This window comes from Saccostrea echinata, unplaced genomic scaffold (genome assembly GCF_033153115.1).
Source record: "Saccostrea echinata isolate AGI-Se365-2 ecotype Australia unplaced genomic scaffold, CSIRO_AGI_Sech_v1 ptg000009l, whole genome shotgun sequence".
NCBI classification, from domain to species: Eukaryota; Metazoa; Mollusca; class Bivalvia; order Ostreida; family Ostreidae; genus Saccostrea; species Saccostrea echinata.
Genome location: NW_026889758.1, coordinates 22,920,147 through 22,943,651, shown reverse-complemented (window position 1 = coordinate 22,943,651; position 23,505 = coordinate 22,920,147). Strand labels below are relative to the sequence as shown.

The 23,505-nt window shown below is 35.4% G+C and overlaps 1 protein-coding gene across 1 annotated transcript in view; it reads left to right on the top strand.

Moving 5' to 3' along the window:
• Positions 1-19,355, top strand: part of LOC133182056 (ATP-dependent RNA helicase TDRD9-like) — a 30,786-nt gene extending 11,431 nt beyond the window's left edge. The window contains exons 16-36 of the mRNA XM_061316765.1: positions 1,156-1,219; positions 1,391-1,454; positions 1,697-1,795; positions 2,447-2,566; positions 2,725-2,832; positions 2,992-3,095; positions 3,197-3,274; positions 4,205-4,400; positions 5,444-5,542; positions 9,810-9,944; positions 10,316-10,405; positions 11,193-11,315; positions 13,316-13,450; positions 14,260-14,403; positions 14,504-14,574; positions 14,664-14,870; positions 15,528-15,666; positions 15,791-15,906; positions 16,014-16,083; positions 16,450-16,643; positions 18,611-19,355. Coding sequence (XP_061172749.1) covers positions 1,156-1,219; positions 1,391-1,454; positions 1,697-1,795; positions 2,447-2,566; positions 2,725-2,832; positions 2,992-3,095; positions 3,197-3,274; positions 4,205-4,400; positions 5,444-5,542; positions 9,810-9,944; positions 10,316-10,405; positions 11,193-11,315; positions 13,316-13,450; positions 14,260-14,403; positions 14,504-14,574; positions 14,664-14,870; positions 15,528-15,666; positions 15,791-15,906; positions 16,014-16,083; positions 16,450-16,643; positions 18,611-18,734 — 2,480 coding nt within the window. The 3' untranslated portion in view covers positions 18,735-19,355. The remainder of the gene's footprint in view (positions 1-1,155; positions 1,220-1,390; positions 1,455-1,696; positions 1,796-2,446; positions 2,567-2,724; positions 2,833-2,991; positions 3,096-3,196; positions 3,275-4,204; positions 4,401-5,443; positions 5,543-9,809; positions 9,945-10,315; positions 10,406-11,192; positions 11,316-13,315; positions 13,451-14,259; positions 14,404-14,503; positions 14,575-14,663; positions 14,871-15,527; positions 15,667-15,790; positions 15,907-16,013; positions 16,084-16,449; positions 16,644-18,610) is intronic.
• Positions 19,356-23,505: the final 4,150 nt, after the last annotated feature.

Here is a 23,505-nt window from a genome sequence, read left to right as displayed (position 1 = left end):
GGTGGCGTCTACCGTACAGGGCTATGGTAAAAAGGGGGCGGGGCACCAAGGTGACCGTCAACTCAAATATTAAATAGTAATTAATAATAATGTTTTCAAATAATTAATAGGTGTCCAGTGTGTTGGGAGATAATTGTCTTAATTAATTCTCACCTAATACTGGTTGATGGAAAGCTGGAATTTGAATTTAGCGCTAAGGGAACTTAGACAAGATTATCTGCCATTATTGGCTGATCGACTCATATATATAGACTTTCTGAGATACCACGTGATAGGGCTTAACGAATGAAATAATTGTACGGTGACATTCGACCAGTCGTGGCAATGTATGGCACCGCACAACATGAGATTTGCCGTACAGTGCCAAACAAGTTTGCCGTACACAAAGAATAAATAATTAAAAACAAGCTGTGATTTAACAAATACACATGGATTAAATTAATATGACTATGCTGGATGTTGTCCTAATCTGTAAGTAAATATTCAGTTCCTAGAAATATGTATAATTGTCATAAAAACATTGAATCGTATAGCAGACGATGTCAACTAAGTACTTTCAAATACGAGCACAATGATAAGCTATTAAATGTACAAATGACTGCCTGATTATAATAAATAGTTTGTAACAATTATTCTAGCAATAATTTGAGTTATTTCAAATAATAAACAATCAATAAAATCACAGAGATACAAAATGCGAAACTCTGCCTAGTATGTACGTCACATCAACAAAGATGGCAGCGGGATGCATACAAGAGTATCCAGAACAAATAAATCGCGCTATTACAGTTCTTTAAGATTATAACATCTCACCCCCAGTTCATGAATAATGACAAGAAAACATGTAGTTTTAAAAGGTATGTGACCGAATTCATGAGATACAGAATTAAATTAGAAAATAGATTATTCACATATCAGCATGTGCTATAAATAGGATAAATACATAACATGTTTTTAAAAACAGAAACTGTCTTACAAACAATTGAAATAATGTTTCTGCAAAGATGCAATCATAAAGTACACAATAGAATACAGTACAATGGCAGAGCTGAATGTTGTCAAAATTATATATATTACATCACATTAGGTCTTACAATATTGCAGCTTATTCTTTCGAATCACAGATATTAAATGTAAATATGAATAATTTGACAGGTGCTGCAATGTCTTTGAAATCTTTGTTCTCCAAACCTTACAAAGCTCATTTAGATTCCTACAGGTAATAGAAATACAAGTAATAAGTCTTTAAATAGATATCTCTCTAGAATTCCTGTCTTAAAGTAAAATATATATTTATTATGCTAATAGTAGTCCTTCTACATATAACTTTATACAGATTTTTTTTTATATCAGTGCCATTCTATCAGTTCATTTGAATGATACATTACAGACACAAACTAGACTGGTCAAGGGGATCCCAAAGTGATAGTCTGGCCATTTTGAATGCCTTCAAGGTACATGTAATTCATATGAATTAAATGCATTCCATTAGAGGATAAATGTTGCTGTTAATTTCATTGTATGAATTTTCTCTGAGTTTTTAGAAAATAATGTTTTGTCATTTTTCTTACTTGTATTTGTTCATCCTAAGTATAATTGTTTACCAATAACCATTATCCTAGCTAATCTTAAAAAATGATCTCTGAGTATATCTTCATACATGTAATGTTGGTAATAGAAATGGTTTGTGCTATAGGAATATGAAGCTCGTAAAAACATGGGTGAGTTTAGAAGAGGTGTGTCAGAGAGGGAATGGTGTAAGAGACACTTCCTACAACAAAGGAGAATTAGGGAGGTAAGGAATATCATCACTTTTCTTGTGAGTTTAATGCAGTTTAGCAGGTTAATTTTGAGGGATCTACTTTTTGGCAGAAATTTGCACTTCAGTCAAAATCATAAAAATACCATCACAAGATATTTTCATTTCCTTTGTATACTACAGTCAAACCTTGTTATCTCAAACTCCATGGGATTTAGATAAAACTTTGAGATATCTGAGGATTCGAGATATCAAGGGTAAAATACTTAAAGAATAAGTGGTTGGGGTTTCCAAATCACTTTGACATATCCATGGTATCCAAGATATCAGTGTTAAAGATACCATATTCAACTGTACATTGTATTAATTGCTTTGTGACCAAAATTTCAGTTGTTGGAAAAGTCAAAATTTAAAAGCGTGCAACCTTCAAAGCATAAAATCAAAACATAAAAAAATTAAGCCACACACATTGCCTGCTAACCAAGGTAAAGATGATCAAGAATAACTGCTTGTTTACTCTGTATAAATAGAACTTGTAGCAATATTAACATCAGAGATTTTTGAATGTTAGAAATGTAGAATTAAAAAAAAAAAAAAAGAAAAATATTTTTTTTAATACTTTTAAGATTTAAAAGATACCTTTCAGTGGTTCATAGGAATTTTGCATCTGATAGTGTACAATTTCAGATTGCTGAGCTTGTGAAGGAATTGGAACAGAGACTGCAACAGTTTAACATAAGCAAGCCAGGACATCGCCCTAATTATAAAAATCATTTCAGTGATGACCAAGAAAGACTCCTACTTAAGGTGCCAAGTTTATTTTTATATAAGTTTTCAAAGAATTAATGCTGTGAACATGACAAAAAAAACTATTCCATGGTATTTCAGTGTATTAGAGTTACATGTGTATGAATACCTTTGAAACATTTGTCACGTGCATGTAATCATCACTGACTTTTGTACAGTTGGTGATGTGTGGTGCTTTCTACCCTAACTACTTCCTAAAGGACCCAGTGGATGAAGAGAGTGCCCTCAGAGAAATGTCTGGACATGACCCACTTAACACTGTCATGGTAACATAATAAAACCTACTGTGTTGTTGATTATTACCAATATTTTTAGACTTATTTTAAAATAATGAAAAGGTCTTTTAGCTCCTAAAAAAATAGGTAATTTTAGGAATTATCACAATTTGAAAATAAGGAGAGTTTTTTTTTTTTTTTTTTTTTTAGGTGAAGGGTTTGCCAGCCAATCAGGGTCTGCTTTACAAGGAAGCTGTAGAGGATCAATTCAGGAATGTTGGCTTTAACCCTGAAGCCTTCTTTGAAGAAACCAAGTATTGAATATAATTAAATAGAAGTCACTAAAGTTTGGTTTATTATGATTTATTCCAATATTTTGATTAGTTATTTTTAATGGTTTTATCTGATATTGTAGAGCATACATCAGTTTCCAGTGGAAGCCTGAATACAGGGGCCGTGTCCATCCTGGGGTGCATATGGCTGTCAAGCTAAGGTAAAGTTATACTCAGGTGAGTTAAGGCTAGGTATAGGCATTTCTATGCAAATAATCTAATTAAAATGCCTTAGGACTATATCTATTATACAGAGAAAGCTAAAACTTATTGCATAATACATACTTGGTACCCACGACATGAGATAGCCAGTACACATTATGATGTCATATTATGACATCATTGTTCTTTACTACACAAGATTATAATGGACATCAACAAAAATACTTCGGCGCAAGGGCATGCTCTATTTTATTTAACTGAAACAAGGTATATTTAGAAGCAAAATATTCCAAAGTTTGCTGGTATTGCTGCACAAATTTCAACAGCTCAGTTGTATAATTTCTCTTTGCACAGTCTTAAGTTGAATAAGGGTAAAAATGTACAGTCTGGTATAAGTTTCCTCAAGTTCCAATTAAATGAGAAAATGCCTAGGATTTGTGCAGTAGTTTTATTAATCTATAGAATATTCTTCTTAGAATTATACAATTTTTATGTAAAAATAAATAGGGTAATCCCTTGTGCAGAAGCTGTTTTGTTGATGTATTTTATTACCTCCAGTAGGTAAGATCAGTGACGTCATAATATGACATCATAATGTGTACTGGCTTTAACATATCGTGGGTATTAAGTATGCATAAGAAAATAAATCAAAACTTTATCTGAATGATAAATATACTTCTTGTGCGTTTTTATTAGCTCATTTGCATAAAAACGCCTATACCTAGCCTTAACTCACATGCGTATTGACTGGTATAAATCATTCAAATTGATGTTTCATAAATAAGAAGAGAAGTTGATTTATGCAGAATTTTTAATTTAAATATTGCTCCAAAGAACAGTATGTCAGCTTGCTTTATTTCATTTGTGAATTGTTATGAATGTTGTCACATACTGCATCATGTGTACTTCTGTGTATCCTTGTTTTACAGACAACTGAGACAGTCCATCACCATCGATCAGCTTTCATCAGACGAAGCCCACAGGTTACTGCAGGAAATCCAGAGACACCAGGGAGCTGCTAAAGGAAGATTGAGATCCAACCGTCAAGATGGATCTGGAGACCAGAGGACACAGGTCTCATTACCAGACAACTCTGTGCAATATGTGTCCCTTCTCATAACCAGTGTAAGTGTGATATATATCCAAAGTCTACATGATAAATGTCCTCCCTCTTAACTAGTGTAAGTGTAGTATCCAAAATCTACACAATAAATATCCCCTCTCATAAGGAGTGCAAGTCTGGTATCCAAAATATATGCAATAACACCCCCTCCATAACCAGTGTAAGTTTGATATTTGAAACAAACACAATAAATGCCCCCCCCCCCCCCCCCCCAACCAGTGTAAGTGTGATATCCAAAATCTACACAATAATGTCCCCCTCATAACCACTGTTAATATACACAATAAATGTCGCCTCTCACAACAATTTAACTGTGGTTTCCAAAATATACACAATACATGTCCCAATAAATGCCCCCCATAACCAGTGTAAGTGTGATATCCAAAATTTACACAATAAATGTCCCCCTCATAACCAGTGTAAGTGTGGTATCCAAAATATACATAATAAATATCTCCCCTCATAACTGGTGTGAGTCTGGTTTCCAAAATCTACACAATAAATCCCCCCCCCCAATAACCAGTGTAAGCGTGGTATCTAAAATCTACACAATAAATGCCCCCCCCCCCCCATAACTGGTGTGAGTCTGGTATCCAAAATCTACACAATAAATATCCCCCTCATAACTGGTGTGAGTTTGGTATCCAAAATCTACATATCTGCCCCCCCCCCCCCCCCCCCCATAACTGGTGTTAGTCTGGTATCCAAAACATACACAATAAATCCACCCCCCAGCCTCCATGACCAGTGTAAGTCTTGTATCCAGGTTAGAAATTTTTGAGCAACTTCAGGTACTTGAAACTTTTAAGAGTCTTTTTTGGGGTACCAAACTTGCAATTTGATTTATTCACAGCTTTCAGGGAAAATTGACCATTGGAGTCATAGAATATGACACTTTGACATAACTTGATATGAGAAAAGATGAAACAAGACTTGTATATTATCTCAGCAAAATATTATAAAAGAGTTTGAAATGGCATTTGGGAAAGATAAATAGAAAAAAATTGTTTGAAAGGAGAGGTAATGAAATGATTTTCTTGTGCAGGTTGTAGAATGTGGACATTTCTGGGCCCAATACAACGAAAACCAGAACTTTGAAGAACTGAATCAAGTTCAAGGCATCCTGAATAGCAGAAATCTCTCTGTAAGTCTGGATGTGCCTTAATTAATGATATGTTGTGTTTCGTTGTAAACCTGGATCTTTCTTAATTAAAGTTTAAGGTAACAAAGTTTGACTGTATAAAATGAAGGCAAAAAAAGAACTACTGCATAGCAGGTTAAAATTGTGGTCGGAAAAGATCGCGATTTGTTCAATTTGTAGAAAATTGCCGTCGTTTGAATTTGCAAAACTAAAAACTAAAACTCAGCACTGTAATATTTTCCTTTGTCCATTCTGAACCCTATAAAATATAACGAAACACAGGACCAATCCTAGCTGATTTGAAGTCAAGATGTTACCAATTCAGATAAATTTTCTTTTTCTTTCTTTCCCTTGTTTTTTCTTTCTTTTTTAATAAGTATTTTTGAAATACATTTGAGTCTAAGCCCAAGTGATTTTAAGTCACATCCAAACCTATTAATGTTCATGTAAAAAATGCCATTTGGAAGGTGTTCGTTTATAGGTATGTTTTGAATTGAGTACAGAGTAGTAGTATTTACAGCAGTATATTTAAATTCCTCTGAATCTAAAGCATTTGTAGTACCAGTAGTCAAAATATGATTGAATTAATGTGTAAAAGTATTGTCTTTAATACATAAGTGCCTCGTTTAAAGGTAATAAGACTGAGTGATACCCACGGATGAAAATTAGCAATGTATGTTTTATAGGTACAGTCAAACTTGTCATAGCGGTCACCTTTATCCGGCGGTCACCTGTCATATGCGGTCATTTTATTTTCTCCCAATGAATTTTCCTATATAATGTAACTATATTAAGCGGTCAGTGGTCATCAAATTTCATGTAAAATCACCGTTTTACCTCGTATATAGCGGCCATTTTGTCTGATCACGTGACCAGATCTAAAGTCAGGTGACTCCCAATTTTTGTCACTGATATAAATAATTGGTCTTGTGTAGCGATATCATGGAAAAAATAATTGGCCTTATTAAAACCATTTAAAATATTGGATAATTTATTTATTTTTTTAACAAAACTAAACAAGGGTGCTAGTGACCGAAAAATTTATCAGGAAAACGGACTTACGAGAATCTTAATCTTATTGAATTGGAATCTGGTTTAGAAAATTCTGAGTGATACACTAGGCATCCTTATTTATCTATTAATGGATACAATAATTAGGTGTTTCCTAATTATTAGTTCACGTTTGGCATGCCCAGCTGCTCCGATAGGTTTAATTGTGTAAACGCATGACAGGTCGTTTTTTACACATAGGAAACGTATAATTTGTAGAAACCCTAATTAACTGTTTTGTATACTCAATGTGTCCTGATTATCTTGTGATTTTCAGCTAGCTAAGACAACTGTTAGAATTACTCACACTTCATTGCTCACAACACCTGTGAATTTGATATTAATTTGTATTATGCACTGCTTCGATAAACTGAGAATAAAATGACTTGTCTGTTAATTACGCTACTATTTAGGTATTATTAAACATACAATAATCAGGACTAACTAAACTTGTTTTTTTAGAGGCAGTTTAGATTAAAAAAATACATTATATTTTATTCATGGCACATGATAATGTAATCTTATAATAAAAGAAAGTTTTGTTGTTGTTTGGAGGGGGGATAATGCAATGCCCTATTACACTCACCATATTTTTTTGTTGGAGTCATCAAATTTATCTTGAACTTAATCTTGAGACTATTTAAATTAAAAAAAAAATCTTACTGAGACCATCGATGTCCAAAACACATCTTTCTTTAATATTCTATGATGTAGTATTTTAAAACACAGAACTTACATAAATTGGAAAAGAATTTTTCTTGAAAAAAGATGAACCTCTTTTCAAAGGTCACCTCTCTATAAAGGTCACTTTTAATGGTTCCCGCAGGTGACTGCTTAATACAGGTTTGACTGTAATTACATCGTACCTCTACTGGGCGATAGTATTAAATGTTAGTGATAGTTTATTTATCAATTAAGCTTTAAAAACCGCAACAACTACATATTAGTGATTGATCCTGATACCTGCATAATTAGGAAGAAAGTCTACATTTCCGCTATATTAATTACTGCTTTTATTAGGTCACCTGAGTCACTCAGGTGACCTATTGCTATCTGTTTTTGTCCGTCGTCGTGCGTCGTCCATCATGCGTTAACTTTTGAACATTTTTAACTTCTTCTCTAGAACCGCTCAACCAATTTCAACCAAATTTGGTATATAGCATCTATGGGTGAAGGGGAACAAAAATTGTGAAATTCATGGTGCCTGCCCCCCCCCCCCCCCCCCCCCCCGGGGGCCTGAGGGGTGGGGCTAAAACCACAAAAAATAATGCAATCTTTAAAAATCTTCTTCTCTGCTCCTGGGTATTAAATAAAGTTACTAAAGTACATAGTTATGATGAGCAAGAGTGCCTCTTCCAAAATTGTGAAATTCATGGCCCCAGGGTCAGGGGTTCTGGTGTAAGGGCGGGGCTCTATTGATTATATAGTGAAAAAGCATTAATTCTTTGAAAATCTTCTTCTCTGCTCCTGGGTATTATTTAAACAAACTAAGTGCATGGTTATGATGCATAAGGATGCCTTTTCAAAAATTGTGAATTTCATGGCCCCAGGGTCAGGGGTTCTGGTGTTAGGGCGGGGCTCTATTGATTATATAGTGAAAATTCATTGATTCTTTGAAAATCTTTTTCTCTGCTACTGGAGATTATTTAAACAAACTAAGTGCATGATTATGATAGACAAGGATGCCTCTTCCAAAATTTTTAAATATATGGTCTCAGTTTTTGGGGTTCTTGAGGAGGGGGGGGAGGGGGCTCTATTGATTATATAGTGAAAAAGCATTAATTCTATTAATTAATCATTAATTAATCCTGTCTGCTCCTTAGAATAGTGTTGAGCTGATAAATAAATTGCTTAGCTGTGATGAAAATGGGTGCTTCGAACAGAATTTTTAAATCTTGTGGTCCTAGGGTCGGGGGTTCTAGCATAACGAGGGGGGGGGGGGGGGCTTTTGATAATATAGTGGAAAAGTGTTAATTCTTTGAAGTCCATAGTTATGATGATGAGGGTAACTCTTCCAAATTTGTAAATTTCTTGACCCTTGGTCTTGGGTTCTGGTGTTAGGGTAAGGCTTTGTTGAATCTGTAGTGAAATGCATTGTACCTGTGAAATTCTTCTCTGCTTCTGGGCATATCGGAAGCAAACTGAGTAAAAGTTTAAATGATATGAGTAAGCGTATTTCTACCAGATTTTTAAACATCTGGACCATTCGTCTAAGCATTCTGGTCCTGGGCAGGGCTCTATTAATTTGTATTCTACTGAGAGAAGTTATTCCCCTTTTCCATTCATCTTTGATAATTAATCACTGTAAATAATGTATTTGAAAGGTTAATAGAATAAGATAATTATGCAAGAATGTTTATTGTATAATTAAAAAAGTACTTTCTTAGTTTTAGTAATCAGGTAGACCTGTAAGTAATAGATAAATAAAAATGAGACAAAAATAACTTATCTTATTAAAAGTTCTTCGAAGACCATAAGAGAGGTCAATGCTAGAGGTCTTAATATGGGTTTAAAAACAGTACAGAAGCACTAATAGTTTGTTAATAGTCTGCATGGTGATAGTGTTAAGTGGGGGACAGATTAGAACTTAATTTATGAGTTGATACTGAATACTAGACTAATTATTTTGTTGATCCTGATCTTCCTACTTCTCTTGCTTTAGGGCAACAATGCTTCATCTATCAGTGTATTTAACTTCTAAATTGTTGTATTATACTCAGGTGACCGTTAAGGCCCTTGGGCCTCTTGTTTTTGCAAGGAAACACAGACAGAGTTAACGAATCTAATCACACATAACATTGATATTTCAATTTATCCTTATCATTTTTTAAAGAATTATTCACTCGATGTTGAATTCGTGGAACTTTTATTTCTGTGAATGTAGTGAATATTCTACATTTTATGATTAGTCGAGTGTACTACATGTACTCAAAGTTTGTTGTCAAACTGTATTTTTCACTAGTGCATGTGCATGACTTACATGTAAATATTAGCATTAGTGTCAAACCCTGACAACAAAACCCAACATATCATTAAGGAACCAGGGAAAAAAAACTTTGAGATGTCGGGGAGGTTCGAGATATTGAGATTAGAATGCATAAAAAAAGTGGTAGGGACTTTCATGAGGACATTTGAAATACAAATTTAAACTACTTTATGAATGCTTGTAATGTAGAACAATTCTCCTATCCTTCTCATGCTGTGTCTTTGGATATTGTAGATGGTAAATGCCTTCGGTGTTGGTCAGTTGGTGGCTGCTCCATACACTGAGCAGGGGGAGACTCAGTATTATCGGGCAAGGATCAACAGCTTTGACCGACAAAAACGACAGGAGAGATGGATTGATGTTGTTACGGTCAGTTTAGACAAATCAGTGCTAAGTTTATTGGAATAAGTTTAAGTTTAATGGAATAAATAATTTCGTAGGCTCTAGACATGAAAGATACAAGTTCAGAAATTTTTAGTGATTCCAAACAAATCTTACAATTTAGATTATTGTATACTGTAAAAGCAGAAATATTTGTTGGGGATTAAATTCTATTTATTTCGTTGTTAAAAATTATCAGTGAAATTAAATCCCACAAGAAATTTTCATATTACTATACATTAAACGGGTTACTTTCTAAACAACAAAATCAAATGCCAACGAAACCATTCTAGTTGAGAAATCAACAAAATTTTAACTCCATGAAAATTTGTGCTTCTACAGTGTTATTCTTAATACAGGTGTTTTTTGTTGATTATGGAAACACTGAAACAGTTGATAAGGCAGCACTAAGAGTTTGTCCTCAATCCATCACTCACATTCCATTTCAGGTGAGTAATAATTGATAAAACAATGGACAAAACATAATAAGTGAGAGTGTATACAGTAAAACATGATTATAACAAACATGCTTATGATGAAGTCACCCTTATAGTGAAGTGATTTTCATTTCCTATAGTTTTGAAACATGTGAACTTAACAGATTTAACTTATGTTAATAACAATTTAAAACTGTTTGTCCCAGGCACTGCTTTAAGCTTGTTTTACTGTAACTTCAAAAGTATGGATAGTTCATTTTGCCTTATTATTGTACTGTGAAAAATTTTAATGGTAAACGTACTAAGTGAATGTCCTTACATTTGCTAAGTGTTGTATATGTTTAGTCATAGTATATTAATTTAAACAAAAAATTCTTTGTTTGTTAGTGCAGGAATTGATGCAGAAAATACATAACCTGTGTAAGCGAGTTGTGTTTTTGCGGGTTATGTAGATTTTTTCTGCAATGGTTGCAACCATTAATCCTGCATTATCAAACAAAGAAACCATTTTATTGTTTTTGTATTTATGTCTGTATAAATAATCGTATAAAATAGGTTTAAGTATGTAAAATATTGAATTATTGATCTGTACATCATGGTATGTCTCACTGAAGGAAGAATCCTTTGCTTAAGAATTTCAAAAAGTGACTTTTGAAAACCCCTTTTAACTAGTTGAGTTCATGGATTGAATAAGGGCAGTGAGTTTCATAAGAAATAAAGTAGAAAATATTCAGTGGATGTAAATATTTAATAATTTATGCAATGAGAAAAGAAAAAAACTATCATGAGTAATTAACAGGCTGTGGAATGTTTTCTGTGTGAACTCCGTCCCTCTGTGCGGAAGTGTCCTGATGGACGGTGGACAAAAGAAGCCACAGACCTCTTTAGAAGTTGGGTGGACCAGCAAAGTCTATATGGACAGGTGAGTGAATTACTTCTTTGTTGTATATTATAAGATATGTAGAGAGTGGCTCTGAATAGCATGTAATGAACAAACAGACAATGTCTTTATATGGTTTTAAGTTTATACACAGACACTATGCCACACCAGTACAATGTGACTAACTTTTTTAGCTCTAGCTCAGCTGTGCTCAAAGCTCAAGTGAGCTTTTCTGAACACTCATGTCCAGCATCTGTCTAGCTGTGTATCCATCCCTCTCTTTGTAATCTTTTCACATTTTCAACTTCTTATTAAAAAGAACCTCTGGGCCAATTTTAACCAAAGTTGACACAAAGCATCCTTGGGCAAAGGAGACTTTAGATTTTTTCAAATGAAGGGCTAAGCCCCATGCCAAGGGGAGATAAGCAAGGAAAGGCAAAAAAAAAAAACCAGGGCAGGGCTCTCGATTGTCTATAATTGGGGCCGTTCAAGGGCCCCATTCCCAATTCAAAAAAGGTACCCTTTCTTCCCAATTGAATGTGTTAATTTTCCCAATCGGCATTTCTCCCAAAAATTAAAGAAAATATAGTTGGATATGTAATAACTAACTTGCTATTCATATTCCTCTGTATTTCAAAACAAAAATTTAGTTGATATCAAAGACCAGAAACCCAATATTTCATGATTTTAAAGTATAATAGTTATCCCAAAATTTCCCAAAAGGTTGCCATTTTCCCAATCTTTACGGCCCCGGCCCCATTCCCAAAAAGTGGTGTGAGAGCCCTTAAGGGTGATTCCAAAATATTCCTCTCAAGAACCACTGGCCCAAAAGAAATGAAACTCATGTGAAAGGTTCCTGAGGTAGTATAGACTCTAAATTGTTCAAATCATGGCCCTTGGGGATAGGGTTGGACCACATTAGGAGATCAAAGCTTTACATGGGAATAAATAAAATACAAGTAAAATAAAAAGTAAAATAAAATAAATGTAAAATAAAAAGGGGAATTTAAAAAAATCCTCTTCTCAAGAACCACAGGACATAAAAAGTTTAAATGTGAAAGCTTCCTAATGTAATGTAGATATTAAATTGTTCAAATCATGACCCCCGAAGGGTAGGGTGGGGTATGGGGATTAAAGTTTTACATTGGACTATATAAGAAAAAAAAATTTAAAAATCTCAAGAACCACAATAGAATCATTCACAAGTTGTGTGCATTCATTTTTTTTCTTTAAAATTATGGACCCTGGATTAAAGTTGGCTAAAATGGGGATTAAATTTTATATAATGAATATATACAGAAAAAGAATTTCATTTTTCATATCTGCAAGGCCAGATCAGTCATATTGGTATTGAAACATCCCTTTAGTGACCCCCAGAGTTAAAGTGGGGCCATGATATGAGGACAATTTTTCATGGGAATATAAAAATCTTTTTTAAAAATCATCTGAAGAATAGCAGGCTTAATAATGCTCAGGTGAGCATTGTGGTCTATGTGCCTGTCGTCAGAAGTAACTAGACTACAGACATTATGATTTTGCTTGAGGTGATAGGGACTGAGACATTTTATGTGAAGAGATTATGCACAATGTAAGGGACGTGTATTTATGAACATATTTCAAACAAAATGTGAATGCACACACTTTTATGTCACCAGCAAAGGCAGAAATGAGGGGATCATTAAGTCCAGGCCTGTCATCCATATATATATATATATTGGTCAGTTTTGGAGGTGTCATGCTTTTACACAAAAGATCAAAACTCATTCAAATACATACATACAATGATATTGTGAAACCTCTTGAAAAATATAGCACAACATCAGAGTTTCAATGGCCAATGAAAGTTTCTGCAAGTCCACTGTAATTTCTCTCAAAATTATTTATAAAGGTAAATAATATTCTATGAGTAAGCTACATTATTCAGCAGAAAGTGCATTAGGAAATCCAATATAATTATATAGATGTACATGTTATATGATTTCTGATATTGCTGTGGAGTAAATCAGGTGACATTTATCTTGAACACTAGTTTTTCCTTACAGGTGTATTCTACTGTGCGAGATACTCTGAGGGTAGACCTTATAGCATCGTGTGGTAATGGGCGACAGGTGTCCTTCCGCCAGGAGCTGATCAACCTTGGTTACGGAGAGAGGGGGGAGGAGAATTACCTCTCAAAGGCATGAAATCTTGGCTTTAATTCAATTTTTCATACACACATGGACCATCTTTTGACCATTTCTCCTTTGTATTAAAACTAGCCCGTATTTATACCTCTCATTTGCATGGCCAGTCATTCTGTGAACTGGTGACTTGAGAAGGCTTAGATAAGAAAAAATTTTCTTCTCAAGAATGACAAGGCCATTATTAGTTGTATTAATTTACTACTCAGATAGTGAAGGTTCAAGTTGTTCAAATCATGACCCACAGGATAAGATAAGGGATCAAAGTTCTACATGGGAATAAATATGGTTAAGATTTTAAAAAATCTTCTCAAGAACAGCAAGGTAATGATTAATCATATCATATTTTAGATATGCAAGCAACACCAGTAAGTACAGATTTTAGTTTGTTCAAATCATGGCCCCCAAGGTAGAATGGGACCACAAATGGAGATAACATTTTACATGGGAATATAAAGGAAAATACATGGGAATATAAAGGAAAACATCTTTAAAAATCATCTTTTCAAAAACTGCAATGTAAAAATTTTTTTTTTACAAAATCTTCTCCAGAACAGCAAGACAATGTTAGTCTTACTGATATTGAAGCATCCTGTTTATGTGATTCCAGTTCAAATAAATTGTGACCCCCTTTGGGCGAGGTCATGGTCAGAACATAGGACAAAACTTTTCTTGGAATAATAAGGAACAGAATTAGCTGATGATTAAAAGCAGGGCTATGGTGACTCAGGAAAGAGTTGTGGCACATGGGCCTCTTGTTTTCAAGATTCTGAAAGAAGTTTCAGTTGTCTTCTCTTTGATTTCAGAAAGATCATGAGCAGAGACAAGCTCCCCAGACAGTAAGGGCCCAGGAACATAGAAACCATTCCTCAGAGGACTGGTTAGGGACTGCCATCAGGACATCTGCACCCCTGTCTGCAGCTCCTCTCACACGAACCAGGGGTCAAAGGGTCAGTTGGTTCTAACAAGTTTTTTTTCTTGAAATTTTCATATGTTAATATAATTATAAGGTACGTACATGTATTACAATACACAATTGATTTATTTCAGATACACCTTAAAGGACCAGTTAATCCATATGAAATGCAGTTTTACAGTTTGACAAATGTTGGGAGACTTAGGTACTTAATTTTTCTGTAAAAAAAAAATTTTGGAATTCAAAGTAAGATCTGATATTGAATTAAAAAAAAAAGAAAAATAAACATCATAGGGCAGCAAAAGTGGACCCAGACAGTGTGAACTCTGTTGCCATTGATGATGAACCTGAATCTCCACACGCCAGGATGATGATAGCGGGATATGTGGGGCTGAATGCGGCAGGGTCCACAATGATCGCTCGAGATACAACAATTATGCCCCTCATCCCAGGCTTACCAGCGCTAGTGTCTTTGCTGTTTGCTCCAATTGCAGAATTTCGGTAAGATAATAATGGATAAAATATCCAGACTGTATTGAATAGTTCAGAGAAAAAATCTCCACCAAGGGCCGAAAGACTCGAGGTGGGATGTTTTCTTTGAACTATTCAATATGCTTGCACCCAACCAAAGCAAATAAAAACCTTGCCAACGTTCCAATGCAGTCAGGTCCATTTCACATACGAACTTTGATAGGTAGTGATATAATTCAAGTAATTAAAAGAATGTGTGTGAAAATACAGAAAAGTGAAATATAATATGAGTCTTTCAATCATTGAAAAGATTGAGGATTCAAAATTTTCTTCGAAATCCAGGAAAGTGAATTGTCAGTGAAGTTTAAAATGTTTTCTAATAAAATTTCTGTAGCTCTTTTTTCATGCAAATCTCTATAATTGTGATCACTTCAAGTATGAATGGAGAACAGCTGTTGAAGAGTTAGGTATCTATTCAACTGCTACCAGTTGAATAGATACCTAGCTATTCATGAATTGTTGAACAATGCATAAATCGCTATGGGTGGCGTCACTGAAATTTTTTAATGTATGTTTAAATTAAAATATAGTCTATCTATCAGTGTAAGATAATGGTTCATCTTTAATCATTAATATAGTGTCATACTCAAGTGTATGTGTACTTTATTGAGATTTTTTCATTGTCAGGGTTGACCAGAGGAAAGAGCACTATATTGGAACAATTTGTGGTTTGGGATTGGACAGATTTACAGGACAACCCGCCATGCCTGACCACGATATGGAGGTGGCCTTTGACATACCTATAACATTAGAAGATATCTTCAAGGTAATTTTTTTTTTTTATTCTAGAGAGTTTGAATGTATCCAGATCGGCCCATTAAAGTATTCTTGATTTTGGCAATTTTTCTAAGTTTATAATGCTGTATCAGACCATTTACCTGGTTCTATAGATAAATGGTGTAAGAATGGCCATCAATATTGTGTTAGGAAGTGAACAGGCAGTGTCCAACTGGGGTGAAGATGCAATTTACAAACTTCAAGACTCCGCTCGCAAGAAACTCATGAGGTATGTCATCTTGTGATTTGAGACAGTATTTTTGACAGACATGCAGAACTTTAATAAATTATTTATATCGGAACAGTAGTTTGCTACTTAATTTGTTTTTTTGCTAGTGTTATACAAGGAACAGCCAGAGAACATTATGATGCACCAGCAACAGAAACTCCTTACAGATGGGATCAGGTAAATTACTTAGTCAGGGAGAAGAGTTTTAAAAAATTCCAAACATAGTGAACATAGTAAACATAGTAAAAGGTGATGGGTACCACTGGTTTCACTATGTTATACATAATGATTGAATGATGTATTGGACTACTATGTAATTGAGTAAATTGACAGTGCACCATGTTGAACTTTTTTTCTACTACACAGATACTGGTTATATTGTTATTAAGGTAATGTACACGTTTATGCATGCAACAAAAAATGCACATACACACACGCACTCTTCAGTCATGTTATTTTTGAACTAGGAGTGATTGCATGTGCTTGTATTTGTGGAGTGGTGAGAGAAGTGTTGAAGATGGATTTATTTGATTTAAATTGCAGATAGACCCAGCTGACATTTTAGAACATGATCTACACAATACACCAGCTGACAGTGTGGTTTTGTTACATTTACATAAAGGTGTGTATCTGAGAACAGATAGAGAAGAAGAAGAAGAGGAGGAAGAAACTGGAGTGGAGGAGGAGATCTTAGAAAAGAGACGCCACGCTGAGTGGCTACGTCAGGCTGCAGAGAGGTAAGTCTGATTCTGTATACAAGTCCAAGGAGATCTTAGAAAAGAGATGCCACGTGAAGTGGCTACGTCAGGCTGCTGAGAGATAAGTCATGCTGAGTGGCTACGTCAGGCTGCTGAGAGGTAAGTCACGCTGAGTGGCTACGTCAGGCTGCTGAGAGGTGTGTCAGGCTGAGTGGCTACGTCAGGCTGCTGAGGGGTAAGACAAGCTGAGTGGCTACGTCAGGCTGCAGAGAGGTAAGTCACGCTGAGTGGCTACATCAAGTTGCAGAAAGGTAAGTCTACTTCTGTTTCAAGTCCAAGGAGATCTTAGAAAATAGAGTGATGCTGAGTAGCTACATCAAGCTGTAGAGAGGTACATGTAATTCAGGCTTAGTGGCTACGTCAGGCTGCTGAGAGGTAAGTCAGGCTGAGTGGCTACGTCAGGCTGCTGAGAGGTAAGTCATGCTGAGTGGCTACGTCAGGCTGCAGAGAGGTAAGTCACACTGAGTGGCTACATCAGGCTGCTGAGAGGTAAGTCATGCTGAGTGGCTACATCAGGCTGCTGAGAGGTAAGTCAGGCTGAGTGGCTACGTCAGGCTGCTGAGAGGTAAGTCACACTGAGTGGCTACATCAGGCTGCTGAGAGGTAAGTCATGCTGAGTGGCTACATCAGGCTGCTGAGAGGTAAGTCAGGCTGAGTGGCTACGTCAGGCTGCTGAGAGGTAAGTCGGGCTGAGTGGCTACGTCAGGCTGCTGAAAGGTAAGTCACGCTGAGTGGCTACATCAGGCTGCTGGGAGGTAAGTCTACTTCTATATGCAAGTCCAATCATAATTAAGAGTAATAAAGATCTGTTCAACACAAACCAGGAAGCATGTTGTGAATGATTGAATAAATCAGGTATTGGAGTTGTATTTCACAGGAAATAAAAAAGTTCTGCTTACTTCTTTAAATGATGGTTAAAAGATGGTTATTAATGAAGTAAGGTAGACAGGACTCTTTTGTAACATGATAGTGCTATGACTCTCCCACTTCTGATGAAAAAATTTGTAACAGGATAGTGCTATGACTATCCAACTTCTGACACTAAAATTTGTTACATGATAGTGCTGTCCGACTTCTGACACCAAAATTGTTATAGTAAATGGACATTGTCACTGAAAGAGAAGGAGCGAAAAATAGTAAAAATTTAATAAGAGAAAGAAATATTTAACTTGAGATAATGGTTTATTAATTGATATAGCTAATAAATGAAGTTTGACAAGTTAATCAAAAATACAAAGTTCACAAATTAAACTAGAGGTACTGTGTAGAGGTACTGTGAGCACTGAGCTCACAAAATGATACCACCCACTCTCATGTGAGTATAATGGCAAAGTCTGATTTTTGCAATGGGAAATCCTAAATATCTGTCTGATCAGAACAAAATAAGAGGTGCACAATAGCACTACTGGTATCTTATAAAGATTTTGTGAAAGTCTCGTTAAATTTTATTCTGTGGTATAGGAGAAATTGTGGGTAAGAGAAGGATACCCCCAACATTATAGAAAGAATGAATGGCAGTGTCAAACGTTTTCTATGGGAAACAGCAAATGGCTGTCTGATCAAAACTTAAAATAGGAGGTACACAATGGCACTAAGTAATAAAGATTTTGTGAAAGTCTCATTAAATTTTATTCAGTGGTATAAGAGGATTTTTTTGATAAGAGATGGGTATCCCCAAGTGTTATGGATGGAGGGACGACTCTGCCATCACTATATACCCCAGCTTTTCAAGCTGGGGGAGAGGGGGGGGGGGGGTTGTAATTAATTTCTGCAGTCGTCTGTTGAAAATCTCCTGATCAGAAATGCCTAACTTTCACTGATATTAAAATAAATACTGTAATTATCCTGAATAAATGTGTTAGAATAAACAGCTTATGGTAATTTGTCATAATACATGAATTAGTAAGTGATTTATATGTAGCTGATATTAACCAATGCTTTTACAGTGCCACGACTCGGGAACCCATACTATGTAGGTTGTGTAACATGACATGGCAGACTCCTCAGTTGTTGCAGCTCCATCTGGAGACAAGGCGACACAAGGAGAAGGAGGATGAACTCTACAACTGAAGTCAGAACAGAGAACAGTGAAACTACTCATATGACACAGTTAACAGCTGCCTGTTATACAAATGTCAGTGCAGTTCAGAGAAGCAGTAGAATTTGGAAAAGGAATGGTTCTTGAGGAATTTTCATTCCCAGAAACAGTAAAGATTAATAATGGAACACTGTCAACAATTTTTGTCTTCAAGGAAGGAAACCCAGGAATGAAGTTTTTTTTAGTAATTTTTATTTTTTGTTTACAAAGTGAAAATTGTAAAAGAAAAGAATTGTTTGAACAAGTTTGATGTTTTAAGAAGTGAAGGTGGAAAAGAAACTGTTGGAACAAGTTTTGCTCTGTTTTAAAAGCTGTGAAAATCACAAACTGTTTTATGTTGACATTTGTGTACATGATTAATTTTGAATTCTTATGTAGATACATGGATGTATCATGACTGTTGAACTCTCAGGAATACAAAAACCTGTCCATAATGATTGTTTTGAATTTTTTTTGTATTCATGTACGTGAGTAAGAGAGGATTTTATTTGGTCTTGTTAGATTTGATCATTTTATTTTTGTTGTGGACTCTCTGGCAAGAGTAGGACTTATTTCACATTTATAGTTTACTACTATAAACCTCAGATAAAGTCTTTGATGATTCTGTTGTCTTTTTAATATGAACTGATTCTGATCACTTCTCACTTGTGTGAAGTAATGTGTCTGAAGTCACAAATAAATCTGACTGCAATGTGCAAAATACATCTACTTGGTATCCATGTGGATGCTAGTCTGTGTTACACTCAATATACCATATAATAACCTGTTATAATATATGGTAAATTGTGTTGCTTAAGTTACACTTTGCAGCACCGTATATTGATTCAGGGCATGAAGATTTCCACCCATTTTCAGCAGAATTTTTGGGGTACTGGCTCGACCATACTGCAGTAAAATGGGAGGGGGGGATTCTGCCTTTGAATGACAATTTCCATATAGAAATGACAGCAAAAGCCCAGAAACAAGATGGGAGGACCAACCCCATCCCTGTCCTCAGGTACTATGGGCCTATAAATTATTCTACTTCAGAGAAATTTTAACTGAGAGGGAATGAAAAGTGAAAGAGGAATAATATAAGCAATACCATCAACAGAGTTGTTCCAATATCAAGTGCTCCTCAAAATTTCTTATCTGTCTAACAGAAATGCTCTGTTGAACAGGTCTCTGGATTCTCATTCAAAGATATTTTAGTACCACTTGAATTTCTGTATATTAGAGGAGCTGAAGGAGCTAAATTAGACAAGCACTGTTCAATGTACAGTGATGCACATTGAAGTGGTAAAATTTTCGTTTGAATAAAAAGTTAGGGTCTTTTTTATCGAACGTCTATTGTTACCTAATAACTCGCCCATTTCTTTACAATTGAGAGAGGAATATTCCTCGCAATATTTTAAGACCCTACTCTCTGATGTTAGCAACGCGAGTTCTGCAGAAATTGGGATTTTATGAAGTTGGCAGAGAGAGTGAGAGACTCTTCTGTAATGTAAAACACGTATCAACGAATATGTACATATTTACATGTATTTTTTCCGACTGTTGAAGTTTCACATGTATCAGTCGAACACCTGTTTACTCGGTGCTTATGTAAATTAACAGCCAATCTGATTTATATTAATTTATTGAATACTTCTTTAAAAATTTACGACACTCGTGGCCTGTCTCTCGCAGTGCACACTGGCGTTTCCCGCCCACTCGCCCCTGCAACAAACCGTTTTCCCCTTTCTGAGGAAATGTTATTATGTAACAATCAATTTTCAAAAGAAGCTCAAACAGAAAAGTCTACCATTTCAATGCGCATCATTGTATAAACAAAACTCCTGATATCCTTGAATCATTAATGTAATTTTTTTTTTGGAAAAAGTTTTTCCCTCTAGCTCTTGTCTCCATTTTTACAAATCTGTGTTCTTGGAGGGCCAAATAGTCATCGTCGGAAACCCACGGCAAATCATGCATACACTTATTAATAAGCGTAATCGAAATTGGCCGTGGGTTTCCGACGATGCCAAATACTATAGAAAAACGAGTAACTTTTGTACCATATTTCAATGCATATCAAAACACAATATTGGGGAAATATTAAACCTTTCCCATATCTCAAGAAACCGATTCATCCATAAAATACTAAAATATGTGTTTCATCAATGACATTTTTTCAAGTGCGCCCAGATATCCGCCGAAGCAAAATCAAAAGCGCCCTAGTTCTTTTTATAAAAAGTGACCCATTTTTGGTTCCATGGCAACGAAAGCCACTTGGGATATTTTAAACCCAAGAAACTTGGGATACACTTACACATCAATTTTATTGCGGTTTGAAATACCATTAAAGAAAATAATCCGTTTAATATACTTTCGAAAAAGTTTGTTCAACCGATTCCAATACAGTTGTATTTTTTTTTTCAAGAATCGGTTTGATTCATTTGATTCGATGAAAAGAATAATCCTATATAATGCTAAAAAAAACTTTTTCACTGAGAAAAAAAAATAATTTTTTCATATTTCGTATGTTTAAATGGAACTGGTCGCCATTTTGAAAATTTACATGTAAATGTTGAAATTTTTGGAAAGTTTCATTATCCCAACAGCGAGAGCACCTGTGGAAAAGTCGGTGGAACACTTACAACAATGGGTCGTCCCGGGTCAGTTAAGCACGGACAGACAGACGCAGATACATCATTACTCGAAAAGTCAGTTTCATTTTGAATTAAGCCTTAAATGTGCTTTAGAAAAAAATGAATATTTTAGGGGGATCAATTGCACTCTATAAATATATTAAACTGAGTAGGACCCCCCCCCCCCCCTGAAAAATTGAATTTGGTATGGGATTTCCGTACTTTAGTGTCAGTTTTCCGGGGGAGATCCTACTATATGGTCTATTTTACGCGAAGAAATCCAATTCGAAAGCCTGTTTTCCGGGGAGTGGGGCTGGGGGTAATAATGTAGTTTTCCTCTATAGTAATAATTTTTTAAGGATCTTTTTAAGGTTCGTATGGTAGCATATGCAAGATAAATTATGTCAACTTGCAAGAGAATTGAAATGCAAGTTACAAATCTTTTAAGGGAATCTGATTTTAATTCGTATATATTTGTTTATAATTAACGTATTTACAATAGATCAAGATTCAACATTTTGATCTTCAGTTTTGTGGGATTTGACATAGACTTCTTCAGAGGTTCACTCTCCTGATTCTGTGAAGGGTGATTGTCGGCGAACAATATCTCTCTCTCCCACGGCGGCTTATTATAGGAATTGTCCTTTTTTCTCTCGGAGTTGATGGGTAACAGACGAGGTAGATGGCGTTTTGGAGTATCGAATGTGAGGGTGTACTCCGTACCCCCAGACCGATCTTTGGCTACACCTATTTGTGGACTTCTCCCTCTTCCAATCAGTCCTTCGCGGTTTAAGTCATCAATTATTTTTGCCTGCTCAGTTATGGTTTCAATGTTTTTCCTTTCCATATTAATTGGCCATACGTGATCATTCCGACGTTTCATGCACAAAATATCGGCATTTCTAAGGTTGCTAAATCCGTAAGGCTTATTTTCTTCCGATGATTGTGCTTGGTTGGGAATGCTTGAAGCCCCTGAATTGATCGGTGGAAGAACATCGCTGGGTTTTGTTTCATTTACCATTTTCCGGTCATCAAGTTTGTCTGAAGGTACAGGAGGTGATGATCGAATGGAAACCTCGTTGTCATTAAGTACTGATTGGCTACTATCGTCTCGAGTAGCATTTGGTTGAATTGATGGAACTGTCACAGGCCTATCATTGTTCAATTCTACCTTGTCAAAACCAGTGGACGAATTAGAATCATTTTCACTGATGTCCAAATGGAGACTGCAAGAGCCAACTGAATTCACGCTGTTTCCGGAAGCAGAACTGTATTTTCCTCGATCTTTCTGCTTCGAAGTCTCTTCCCTGCTCACTGCAGAACCCATATTTCCAAACTTGTATCCAAACTTAAAATGGCGCAACGATTATGACGTCAGTATTTGGTTCCATCACGGGACCTTTCCTTAACGTTGCCCCCAATGTTTTATACAATGTTTTTATGGTGTTTCTTTTTACGGTACTGTACCAAACATTGTTTACATGTATTTATAAAAACTTGGGTGAAAACAGTTGAAAGAATTTTTTTTTTATTCTTCTAAGTTTCCCTTGAATAGTTTCCCTTCCAAATGCAACCCTTGTTAAATGTATTTTGTTGTTTTTCTTCAAATTCACTGTAAGTCATACACTTGTCAGGTCTGAACAATATTACAAGGGTAAGATATTTAATTACCCCACCTCTGTTAATTTTTTGATGAAATCCTGGCTTACGATTGGTTGAAGTCTGTCACGTGAAGGGGGTGTATTACTTATACCTAGTCGCTTGAAAATCAATACATGGTCGATACGGAGTTATCGTTCTTTTGTAACGTTAGAACAACTGAGTTCACGCGATTTGCCGAGTGTCTGTTGACAATGTTACAGTAAACTAATGTAAGTAACGAAGATGGAACCTTTTTTTCCTTTACTGAAAGTCTTCAAAACTTTCAGTACGTTATAACAGCACAAAACAATCTCAAAACAACATTACGTCACACAACGTGACGTCATAATAGGCATTGTATGAGTGATGAAACATATATAGAGTGAGGAAAACAATTCTACAAACCACAGACAATGCATAAATATTTTATCGGTGGGGTAAATTCGTTACATAGTTTTTTAGTGACAGGGTACGGGATGATACCTGGTTAGTA